At 33.1% G+C, this 13,496-nt stretch overlaps 1 protein-coding gene across 5 annotated transcripts in view; it reads right to left on the bottom strand.

Annotated features, from left to right (window-relative positions):
- LOC105832401 (short-chain dehydrogenase/reductase family 16C member 6) overlaps positions 1–13,496 on the bottom strand; it is a 43,041-nt gene that overhangs the window by 3,390 nt on the left and 26,155 nt on the right. For all 5 annotated transcript variants that reach the window (XM_036284724.1, XM_036284723.1, XM_036284725.1 and 2 more), the window contains exons 3-6: positions 11,079–11,203; positions 5,046–5,156; positions 1,857–2,018; positions 1,136–1,218 (exon numbers count right to left, since the gene is read on the bottom strand). In XM_036284724.1, the coding sequence (XP_036140617.1) occupies positions 1,136–1,218; positions 1,857–2,018; positions 5,046–5,156; positions 11,079–11,203 (481 nt within the window). The remainder of the gene's footprint in view (positions 1–1,135; positions 1,219–1,856; positions 2,019–5,045; positions 5,157–11,078; positions 11,204–13,496) is intronic.

The raw sequence follows: 13,496 nt of genomic DNA, 5'->3' as shown, positions 1-13,496 counted from the left end.
ATGATAACATACTACAAATTTTGATTTATTATTATTCTATTGTTTTTTTTTGTACATATGTATATTTATATATACATGGAACTCAATGATATTCGATTTTTATTTAATTTAAAACTATAATTTTAATGTTATATCATCTATTTGATTATCCATAATAGATGATAATTGTACAAAAAGAATTTGCAGCAATATATATAATATTACAGCATTATAGATATGTATATACGTTTATAAAACATTTATATAAAAGTCATAAATTTAACTAGGTCCCTGTCCTAGTAGCAATTAAAATTTACCAAGCTAGATTTAAAAGATATATAACGCAGTGTCATCCAAATCATGTAAAATTTTCCCTCCTCTTGTAAAATTTTAATATTTGTTTTTTAAATAATTTCTTTTGAAACATTGTTAAATATTTTAAAAAATATTACTTCAAAATTTTTTAAGGTATATTATATTTAATTTTTATTTTTTTATTGAAATATTTTTCTGTAGCAGTCGGGAGTTTCTATTTTTTAAAAATATTTTTTAGAAGTTAATATATTAAAATATGTACGTACGTTATTTTAAATATAAGTATACTATAAATAAAACTCATACAGCACAATTTACAAAAATGTGTATCATGGAAAATTTTCTGTACTAACAATAGTGATTATTTTTTAACTATGTTTATTAGTTTTTTAGTACAAAAAGATTGCAATTATTGTATTTAGTGCTAAAACAAGCTCTGTTTAGTTTTTGCCAACAATCTGCTAGCGGATTATGTTACGCAGATTTTGTTCGATTTTTAACATCAATCCGTCGTCAGTTCTGTTAGCATAATCTATTTAATTTTGCTCTTAATCTGCTAGTACAGAATGTTAACAGATTCTGTCAGATTTTTAGTAATAGTTTTCCAACATCGTTAGATATCACAGAGTTTGTGTAAAGTCTGTTGTTTTTCTGACATCAGGAATTTATAGCAGACACTGTATATTATCTATTTTTTCTAAAATTTTCTATTAGAGAAGTAATATATATATTTTTTTTAAGTAATAATATTTTAGAAAATAAAAAAAGTTTTAAATACTCGCGCGCGCGATTAGTTTAATGTTTGTTGTATTATTTGTAAATATCATGAAATATCATCTACCTTGATTTAACGTCGTCGAACATGCCGGTACTGCGGATGAAATAAGGGCATACGACTGTTGTCTTGATATCATATCCTTCGTACTAGAGTAGAATAGAGCAAAATTGAGTTGATTAATTAACAGTATATAGATAAATACGATATATGAAAAAATGTATATGTATTATTATGTTATAAAAAGTTGAGGCTTTCACTTTATTTATGTTAAAAAATTCAAAAAATCATCTTTCCTTTCAACTTTGACTAAAAATTCAGAAACAAAGCAATTTTGACATAGAAACTTGAAAACCATGCATTTCTGGATTTGTTGATATTATTTGTATTTTTGAGTGTCTAATCACTTCCCAATTGACTTCAGTTTTGAAACATTATTGTGTGTGTGTGTGTGTGTGTGTGCGTGCGCGCGCGCGCGCATACATATATATGTACACACACACACACACACACACACACACACACACACACACACACACACACACACACACACACACATATATACGTATACTAGATATGCGTACATATATATATATATATATATATATATATATATATATGTCTATTGTATATCCCTTCTTTTTTATTATTTTTTTTTATTTTTTATTATATTTATATTTAAAATAAAATTTTTTAATGAGAAATTTTTTTACCTGAGAAATAATTAAAAATTAACATATATCAGTCTGTAATCCACTCAATATCTTGTCAAATAAATTGTAGTTACCTCAAGTTCAATTCGAAGAGCTTCGTCGAATCCCATTGCTGCAAATTTGGACGTACAATAGTCCACCAATTTCGGAACTCCGCATTGACCCGCTAAACTGGCCACACTTACGATGTGCCCTTTATTATTTTCCATCATCGTTGGAAGAAAAGCCTTTACGGTCTAAAAAAAGTCTAAGTTGAGTTAGGATTGAGAGGAAGATTTAATGTATTATTTAATTAACTAAATTAAGTTAAAATTAATGTTAAGATAAAAAACTTTTACTATTATTATTGCATTTGCAGAAGTAAAAATTATTCTGCTGCTACAAAGAAATTTTGTAATTATAATTTGTAAGTTTTTAATAAAGAATTTAATTATTTATCAAATATTTATAAATCATATTGAAATAGTATTATGTTTTGAGCATGCTATTATACTTAAATTTCTTTGTAAAATTTTTATTCAACCAGTAAAGAATGAACGACGCTATAGTGAATAGGAAATGAAAATTGAAAAACATAATTATTTTGAAAAAACAATAAAATGTTTAAGAATTTAATAAAAATTATTTTATATGCAGCTAAAATTTGGGGCTGGAAGAAAATAGAAGTTGAGAGAATTTGAAAGAAGTGTATCAAATAAACTTTAGGTTTAGATTTTATTAACACTTCAGGATATATAGTACTAGAAGAGACAAAGACGAATAAAGTAAAGATAGAAGATTGGTCGAAGCTGGAAAAAGAGCTGGAAAAAAGTGGTGAAATATAAAGAAAAGAAAAAAGGAGTAAGAAGAATAAAATAATTCTAGAATGTTGGAGAGAAATTGAAGGAAAGACGGAAGAAGAAGCTTAGTAAGCTTAACTTCTAACAAGTTTCTGCCCATATGAAGTGACTCATCATTCTCTAATTAATTTTTGCTTACTTTTTGTTAATACATCATGTCAAGACATAATGTTTAAATTTTGTTCTCTCTATGCTGACATATTTTGTCCAATTTTTGCAATATTTCTGTTATTATATTATTACGCAGATTCTACTAGATTTCTGTTTTATTTCTAAGCACATTAGCTGACACTGCAGCAGATCATGCTTTATTATTGCCAAAATTATGTCAGTATAACATGCAGCACATAGTGCAAAAAGCCTGTCTTTAACAGACTTGGCTATTGAGGACTGATATTGTTGCAAAATGTTTTTAGAAAGGTTTTAAAGTTAATTCAACCTTTCACTTTTTGTCTGTAATTAGATTTAAAAGTGTACTGCAATATACGATATGTTTCTAAACCTATCACTTGTAATAAATTGGAAACATAATAAGTAATACAAAAAGTTTTTGGTTTGAAAATGACATCGAAAATCCCTGAACAAAGTACGCGTTACCAGATAAACATAGCAAACTTCTAATAGAATAAAAGGTGCAGCACTACATCTTTCACAAAAGGTGTTTTAACAAAAGGAATTCCTCGAAAGTGAGCTCTCAAAATTGGATTTAATGGTGAAAGTAAATAAAATGTGTTTTGATAGTATAATTTTATTTAATTTTTGTTTAAAAATTTATTTAGAAACTTATTATAATATTTCTGGAAAAATTATAATTTTTCGGAATGGTTTAATCACGTCAGAAACTTTTGGCAATATTTCAGAAATCTTGCTATTTTTTTCAGTAACCTTTTAATAACTTTCCCATAAAGTTTTAAGTAAAAAAATTGCTTATGTGAAAGATATTTGACTATTTTAGAGTTGTTTCTTTTTATGAAATGTTTTACTTTTTAGTAGATACATTTCTAGAATATTTAAAAAAATTTTTATAAATATTTTTTTCTTACAACTTTCTACTATAGTATTACTGTTGTGAGTAAAACAATTTAAGCTGTAATATTACAAAAAAGACATTTTTTATAAATTAATATTTTAAAGTTACATAAAATATACGCACATACGTACATGTGTTTTATTGTTCTTAATACTTCCATGTTAATGTAATATTATTACTAGTTTTATAATTTTTATGATAATATTAAGGTGCTTATATAAATTTTATAGTAATATTGTAATAATCACCTATCTTTACCAACTTTTGAATATTTTTTATATTTTTGTTATTACTATTTTTTATCTTATCTTATATCGCTAATTCGCTCCCAAGCAAACACATTTTCAGATAAGAATATTATATTAAAATTGATATAAAATAAATTTTTCTAAAATAAAACGAACACTACAGAAATGTAAGCAATGTTAAATTATACAACATTTATTTCATTTTGAAATGCAAAGTTAACATTAAGTAATAATGTATGTAACATATATGTACAAGAATAAATGAGCGTCATTACCAAATTTTACCAAATATTCGAAGAAAAGTTCGCGAGCAGATCGTCAATTAAGGAATTCGAATTAAGGAATTATTTGCGTTTGGCAAGCGTGCCGCTAGCTCATGCATGTCGCAACACACAGCGAGACTACAACGTACTACAAGCACACTTCGACACCGCCTATACGACAACCTATCTGACCGGTTCTTGCACCTGACCAACGGCAACAAACGAGACGAACGAAATGGAATGCCTCTTTCTGCCGATTCTCCCGGATAACCCGGTTGAGGACGACAGCTTGCGATCTATTCGTGCCCAATTCGCAGACTCGTGGCAACTCGAATAACTCAAAATATTAGTGGCGACCGCATATCGTAGTCGTGAGACTTCGTTTCGAAATCAACGTCTTATTGCAAAACCTAGCGAGCGAGAGGCTGAACGAGTGAAAGACCTCTTTTCACAATGTCTCGGCGACGTCTCGACTCTGAGCTTTCTTCTCGCAGTAAAAGATTTTCAAGTTATCGCGAGTAGCGATAACCCAAAGAGTTTCACAATAAACAAAATTACGTTTGATATTTAGCGTTCGCGATTAATAACAGTATTTAAAAAGTTTTAATTCTTAGTTTGAAAATATTGTTATTTTCTAGCCGATATTTTTTTTCTTAATTTACAAAAATTGACTAATGAGATTATATTTTTTTATTTTTTAAATACTTTATATAAGCAATATACAATAATTATCAATTTGCTATATAATCTCGTTTCAATATCTCGAAAATAAAAATATTCTCAAAACAAGGATGTTTTCTTTTCTGTGTTTGTACCAATATAAGTAACACAATTTACTCTAGCGATTATAATACCTTTGAGAAAAAAGTAACTTTCCACTTACCCAAAAGTGGCTCATGATATTAACATCCATTGTCCTGATAATGAGTTTGTCTGGAGTATCGAGAAACTTCATTCCCGTAACAATGCCCGCATTATTGATAAGAATCGTCACCTGTAAGTAATACAATATATATATACATATATATAGCGTTAATTAAAAAATAAGTTAAAATAATCAAGAATTCTAAGAACAAGCACATTGTGTAAATATTGCACAATAGTAGCATCATGAATTGAATGTGAAAATTTCATAATATTTGTGGTAAAATGATACATCATAACACAGCAGTTTTATCAAAACAAAATGTCTAAATAATATTCGTCAAAAATTAAACAAGTTTGAGTCAAAAGTATTTTATAATTTTATTCAGAAAACCGTTTAACTTTTACTGAAAATTTTCTATGCTAAACATATAATGTAGAAATGTGAATGTTACATTATTTATATTAAACTTATTTACCAATATGCATTTTTGTAAACATGTATATGGATTAATTACATTTCTAAATATTCATTACAAAATATAACTAAAATTTTTTTTTCAATTTATATGGAAAAATGTTCTTCCATATTTAATTTTGCCACTAAGACAATTTGTCATATAATTATAATTTTGTTACAATATTATTTCGCAATTAATTATGCAAACGGTTATTAATATTTTATAAAAAAAAATATATATAATGCTAAAAACAATAATATACGAAAATGCTCAATTATGCAAAGCAATAATATAAAAACAAAGGTTTATACAAACAAGCACAAACAGCAAATTTAATGTCAAACCATAGTTTATTAACCAAATATGATGTGACAAAATCTTGATGTTTAAAACAGTTTTAAATGCGCAATCTGTTACTATCATGTTTGAACGATGAACGAAATTTGTCGACTATATTAAGTACTCCTCAGTCGTAAAAAAATTATCTTTACATATAAAATAATCGCGAATGCTATTTTGCGTTTTTTTTTATAGATAATAACTTGATAAATAAATTTATAAATAAGCCGAATGTTCTCATTGGAAACAAAATTTTACAAAAATCCGCGAGCTCATGAAATATACATTATTTATGCGTGTAATATAACAAAAGTACTTGAATTATGATGGTATTTTTTTCGTTCGTCGTCAAAAAATAACACAGTCCAGTAAAATAATCCTTTTCCCGTTCTTAAGCGAAAACCAGAAGAGTCAAGGAACGGATGAGTAATCAAAAAAAGGCGATAAATCGTCTATTATTCTTTTAAAAAGTCAGAAATATCTAAAAACGATAAAGCCAAAATAACTTGTTGTTATTTTTTAGTAATAAACCGTAAGTCTATCCAGAACTTAGTGAACTTACTTGCATTAATTATGTGACAAATGTAAAAAGATAAAATGAAGTATATCCAGAGCAAACTTCTGAGAACGTGTATAATTTTTGGAAATCGACGTGATTGTGAACACAATGTATTATTTGTTAATCGGTTTGAAGAAAATGTCAAATAAACATTGGTAGGAGCCGTCAAGGAAACGTTTCGTTTATTGTTTAAATCTGTTAGTAATAGATTGCGCATTTAAAACTGTTTTAAACATTATAAGATTTTGTTACATCATATTTGATTAATAAACTATAGTTTGATATTAGGTTTACTGTTTATGTTCGTTTATATAGACTTTGGTTTTTATATTATAAAAGAAAGTTTATTAATTTAATATTTCTATATCTATTTTTATAAATATACTACATAAATGCAGATTGTAAATTTATGCAAGGATTTTGTCATACAATTTATCTATTCAATGTGTTAAAAGGGGGGGGGGGATAATTGTCTTGTGTGATAAAGTATCATTTCAAGTTTGTGCAAATTTTTCTTGCAAGGAAGCAGCGAATGTTTTGCACTCGAGTGAAAACGTGAGGATTACAAAGAGAGACGTATAATTAATGTTGCATTCCTGGACACAAAGTATTATGCCAAAGAATGTATAAAACGACGAAAAACGTTTCTTCATAGATTTTATTGTAAAATAAGTCGGGTCCACATATCCAGCCCAACATATCGCAACGTTATGGCGTAACGTAGACACTTTCATAATATCGTAAAAAAGTTCTCGTCGTGTGATGAATAGTGACGGCAAATCGCGGATTATTTATGTCCTGAGAATGCATCTTTTTATTTTAATTTTTAAACATGATTTTTTGTGTTTCGATCTGAATAATGACATGTTTCTTTCGTGTTTTCAAGCATTCGTGAGTTACTCAGATAGTAAAAAAGCCCGTTAAAACAGAAAAATTAACTTTAACATTCTAATTATCGAATATTTTACATGAAAACCCTTATAAAAATGTAAAATAAAAATAATATTGGACAGCATTAAATTGGCCAGTAATTATACTTATTTGGAATATTGGTATTAAAAATATTAACAACAGTTAAATCATCTACATTTGTATATATACGTTGTATACATACGCGCGCGCGTATATATAATTATAACGTATCAAGTATTAAAGTTTATAACATACAAATGGATTTTTAAAGTAAATTCTTACTACAATTATAATCTATATGCTTTTCAACTTATTTTAAAATCATTTTTAACGGTATTTCAAGAGTGTGGATGTCAACGGAGTACGAGAAGATCGTGATCCGTATTTCCCATGAATTGCATAAGTTACATATTTTCCAACCTATTCGAGTTGGTGAGCTAGATGGATGAAAATATGTCCGACTATAATGTGTTATTGCATTGTATGTGTCAAATTTAAAAAATCAAAAGTTTATACATTTTATTTAAAAGAAATAATCTTGTTATTCACTGAAGATCCGTTAATTCTTGTACTTTTACACTTCGTAGTAAAATAAACTATTATAAACCGTACTGTCTTATTTTGTGATCGGATGAAATAAAATACCAAAAGAAGCAAATAATAGTATAAAAGAATAAATTTTATTGATGTCAGAAAGCAAAAGGAAGATGATTAAATTTCGAGATGGATTAAAAATCATGAAATAAAACAGTGTTCATACCCAGATAGCCAAGCGAGATTGAACATATCGGGCAAATTAATGCACTGCATGTATGTTGTATACTTGCCCACAATTTGCTGTCATTGTAATTTAACGTGGAACAAAGTTAGCATCAGGAGGGCAAATAACCTTCATGAGTTTATGAAATTGTAAGTGCATGCATTGATCAATAATAAACGTATCACATTGACAGCAAATGTGCATGCATGTTGATAACTTGCCGTCAGTTTGTTGAATTCTAACGCAGAATTTCACATAATATCAGAACAACAGACAGTTTGAGGAAACACCTTGGCTTTAGTTTGATGAAATTAATAGGGAATAAGTGACAGCAAAATGACAACACGTTGCCTTCATTTGGCTATCTGGGTATTTTGTCTATGATTGAAGTGTAGGGATGATCGAAAAAGTTCGTTGCAAATTTATACTTCGTTTTTGTAATTTAATATATACCATTATTGTCAAACGTTTATGTACATTTCTTTCAGAATTAAGATCAAAGTATTTATACAAAAAGACAAATCCTTGCTGCAAGTAAATGTTTATTCTTGAACGTTATATGCTTTGATATGAGCATGAAATGCTGTCTTTAACTAGAAATGTTCATATCAATAATAAATAGATATGTATGGAGTATATTTTATTCTTAAGATGGTATTTTTTTCACTATCTACCGTTACGTGGCGTGTTTCTCGTAAACAAAATGCACTTTCCGGATAAATAAAAGGGGCTCGCCAAGAGCGCGGAAGAAAGTAAGACTTCGCCATCAATATGTAATATTAAATTGAACTGTCAGTCTATAAAATAGCTCAAAAAAAAAGAAAGATAGAATTGTAAAAACTTTTACTTAAGAAAGATAATATGTTTAAATTGTATTAAATCTATTTTGAGTTAGCAAAAAGTTGGCAAAAAGACTCATTGAGAGAAGAAGTAGAGTTAAAACACATTAGTGCTTTATTAGTGTTGAACTAATGCAACTTTATTTTTTAATTAAAGCAAAAATTTGTTTTCAATTAAAAAGAATTTTTAATTTACTTTAAGAATAATGTATACCTAATTTTAAAAATATTTATATGAAGCTATTTTAAGTATAAAATATTTTTGAATCGAGGCACTTTGGCATTTTTAAAAGATACAATTTTTGTGTGTTCTAATACAATCACATTATGTTAAATCAACGCTTGATTATATTGAAAATTTAACATTGGTACATATATTGTGTAACAAGTGCGGAAGGTCGGTTTTTTAGCAGAAATGCGGTGAATGGATGTACTTGCCTTCGGCTCGGGCGTTTGCTTGTACGAGTACGAAAGAGTCAATCCACATGTATTTCACACCGTATTTTTTGCTATATTTACATTGAAAATACTTCTTTTCGTGATCTTCTACCAGCCACAAAGTCGCCGATTGTAAACACAAACACTTTTTTCGCATAAGTAACTCATTCCCTACCGATCAAGTGTGCGGAAAATCGTGCAGAAATCATTTCCACACGATTTTTCTCTCAAATCCCGCACGGTTCATTACTTTTTTACTTTCTCTTAAGCATTCTGACACTTGCATCGTACAATACCCAGACAGCACAAAGACGTATAAAAGACGACTAAAAGATGACAAATTTTCGTCATAGACATCTTTTAGTTAGAACTTATAGTCGACGAAAAAATGACTAAAAGACGACTTATGTCCCACAAAAAGTCATCTTATAACCGATGACTAAAAGACGTCTGATATTAAATATCTTTGAGGACTCCAGCAGATTAGTACGATTTTATGACGCACGATATCCAATGAGAGCTGTTTTTTTTAAAAAGCAGAGCTCTCATTGGATATCGTGTATTGCAAAATCGCGCTGGTCTGCCAGAACCCTTAGTCGTCTTAGTGATGAAAATACGGCCATTCGAAGTGGCGTGACATCTCATTTCTTATAAGAATAGATTTTTCGCTCGATAAGTGAACTCTTCATTCAACTGGAGTGAACAATTCACTTTTCTTGTAGCGAATCGTTCACTCAATTAAAATGAGTAAATCATAAAAGTACTGTGTGGCAGTCCTCTTTCACATCGGACAGGAACAAGAAGCTAATTTTTGCTTGCCTTAACCACGCTACGGATGATCTTTATGTAGCCGATATGTAGCACATTGCTCCCGAAAGAGTTAAGCCATCTATCGACGACGCCGCGCACTAACTAGCGAGCAAATCCGCACGTAGCGTATTGCTTTCGTCAACTGGACGAGCGGAAAGATATCTTTTAGTCCACTTTTTGCTTTGCCGAAAAGACAACTATAAAAAGTCGACAAAAAACATCTTTTTTAAGTTGTCTTTTCGACAATACTATAAAAGATGTCTTATAATCATCTTTTAGTCTTTCCTAAAAGACAACTTAAAAAAGATGTCTTTTCGTCTTTTAGTATCTTGTACTGTTTGGGTAGGCACGTCATCCCACGACACACATATGGTAACTCTTGCAAACACTTATAAATGTTATTGACATTTCATCGTCGTCTCGCGACACGCGTACGGTAACTCTTTGTCGCTTTCGCAAATTTAATCCTAATCATAACCTGTCAATTCAACTTCAAAATATTGTGTGTTATATGTGCAGATCAGCTGTTTCCTTACTTGCAAATTAGAGTTAGATTAGGTTTCGCAAAAGTGACAAAGCGACAGTTACTTGTGATACGACGTGAGTGTCAAAATGAAGGGGTAGGTGTGACAAAATGATCAAGTGCCAAAAGAATTTGGAAGCAGTTGTCATGCGGAAACGATTGCTGCACGAGTTTTCCGCATGCTTGATTGATGAGAAAATGAATTACACGTGCAAAGAAAGTATCCGTATATATATAATCGGAGACTTGAACATAGAGGGCTACAAAAAGGACCACTTTTCGACACACACGTAGCAAAAAATGTTTTCTATCGCGCACACATTTAAACTCGGCAGTATTGTATCTCTTTCAATTTTATGTAAGCAAACATCAATAAAAACAAACAAAATAATACGCAATTGCGTTTATTACCTTTCCGATCTCTTCTTTGATAATTTTAGCCTTTTTATATACGTCTGCCCGATCGCACAAATCGCAAATGTAGCCGTAACACGTACCTCCAGCTGTTTGGACAAGTTTAACAGTTTCCTCAATGCCTGGAAAAAATAAAAATTGAAAACTGCTATGACTTGAATTTTATATAATTCGATACATTTCAATCCTATATCTAAAAAAAGGCATGTAAAGTCGATTGCTCGCATTTCTCGAAGATCATTGTTGTCGCTTTTCCGCGATGCCAATTGGTTCGCTGCGCTTACTTCGTGTTGCAAGAGTAGCTGTCATTGCAATTGAATTTTGACAGCTCTCAAATTTGTATAAATATTATCTATACATTTATTGTTGTAATTTATTTTTAAAAGGTAAAAAATAAAAAGTTAAATAGCGCGCGCGAAGCACGCGTCTGTGGTGTCTAGTGGTATATAAACTTGAAATATTTTTTATATTCTTTGATAATAATGGTATAAATATTTATTTTAAATATTTTTATAAATGTTTATCATAATTTTTTTAATACCTGACAAACTCAGACATAAAAATATGTACAAATAATTTAGCTTCCGAAACGGACCAATCTCCAATTTAGTTCAAATTTTGGAAATTTCATTTAGTGAAAAAAAACATATGCAAGAATTTTTGGCAACTCAAAAAAATTTTTTTTAAATGTCGGTAAGTAGAAAATCCATAATTTGGAGACAAAAATTTAAATGTGTGTGTGTGTGTTTGTGCGTGACCACAGCGAAGCAATGTCTTTGTTTACTTTTTTTATGGGTGTACTTGTAAAATGAGTAAGTGTTAATTCCGTTACCAGACATTGTATTAAAAACCTGCAAACATATGTGAACTTTACTTTGTTTGCAGTGTGCACATGGGTTAGCGACTTGGATGGGGTGCTTGTGTGAGTGAGCGAGGAGTGAGCGAGGAGTGAGCCAAGAGTGAGCCGGGAATAAGCCGGGAGTGAGCAAGAAGTGAGCCGAGAGTAAGCCGGGAGTAAGCCGGGAGTAAGCCGGGAGTGAGCCAGGAGTGAGCCGGGAGTGAGCCGGGAGTGAGCCAGGAGTGAGCGAGTGAGTGAGCGAGGAATGAGCGAGAAGTGAGCGAGGAGTGAGCCGGGAGTGAGCCGGGAGTGAGCCGGGAGTGAGCCGGGAGTGAGTCGGGAGTGAGCCGGGAGTGAGCCGGGAGTGATTTAGGAGTGAGCCAGGAGTGAACCGGGAGTGAACCGGGAGTGATTTAGGAGTGAGCCAGGAGTGAGCCGGGAGTGAGCCGAGAGTGAGCCGGGAGTGAGCCGGGAGTGATTCAGGAGTGAGCCAAGAGTGAGCCGGGAATAAGCCGGGAGTGAGCGAGAAGTGAGCCGGGAGTAAGCCGGGAGTGAGCCAGGAGTGAGCCGGGAGTGAGCCGGGAGTGAGCCAGGAGTGAGCGAGTGAGTGAGCGAGGAATGAGCAAGGAGTGAGCGAGGAGTGAGCCGGGAGTGAGCCGGGAGTGAGCCGGGAGTGAGTCGGGAGTGAGCCGGGAGTGAGCGGGGAGTGATTTAGGAGTGAGCCAGGAGTGAGCCGGGAGTGAGCCGGGAGTGAGCCAGGAGTGATTCAGGAGTGAGCCAGGAGTGAGCGAGTGAGTGAGCGAGGAGTGAGCGAGGAGTGAGCCAAGAGTGAGCCGGGAATAAGCCGGGAATGAGCGAGGAGTGAGCCGGGAGTAAGCCGGGAGTAAGCCGGGAGTGAGCCAGGAGTGAGCCGGGAGTGAGCCGGGAGTGAGCCAGAAGTGAGCGAGGAATGAGCGAGGAGTGAGCGAGGAGTGAGCGAGGAGTGAGCCGGGAGTGAGCCGGGAGTGAGCCGGGAATGAGCGAGGAGTGAGCCGGGTGTAAGCCGGGAGTAAGCCTGGAGTGAGCCAGGAGTGAGCCGGGAGTGAGCTGGGAGTGAGCCGGGAGTGATTCAGGAGTGAGCCAGGAGTGAGCCGGGAGTGAGCCAGAAGTGAGCGAGTGAGTGAGCGAGGAATGAGCGAGGAGTGAGCGAGGAGTGAGCCGGGAGTGAGCCGGGTGTAAGCCGGGAGTAAGCCTGGAGTGAGCCAGGAGTGAGCCGGGAGTGAGCTGGGAGTGAGCCGGGAGTGATTCAGGAGTGAGCCAGGAGTGAGCGAGTGAGTGAGCGAGGAGTAAGCCAAGAGTGAGCCGGGAGTGAGTGAGTGAGTGAGCGAGGAGTGAACGAGGAGTGAGCGAGGAGTGAGCCGGGAGTAAGCCGGGAGTAAGCCGGGAGTGAGCGAGGAGTGAGTCAAGAGTGAGCCGGGAATAAGCCGGGAGTGAGCGAGGAGTGAGCCGGGAGTAAGCCGGGAGTAAGCCTGGAGTGAGCCAGGAGTGAGCCGGGAGTGAGCTGGGAGTGAGCCGGAAGTGATTCAGGAGTGAGCCAG

Source organism: Monomorium pharaonis, chromosome 3, assembly GCF_013373865.1.
Source record: "Monomorium pharaonis isolate MP-MQ-018 chromosome 3, ASM1337386v2, whole genome shotgun sequence".
In the NCBI taxonomy this organism is placed as follows: domain Eukaryota; kingdom Metazoa; phylum Arthropoda; class Insecta; order Hymenoptera; family Formicidae; genus Monomorium; species Monomorium pharaonis.
This window is presented reverse-complemented; position numbering and strand designations above follow the sequence as displayed.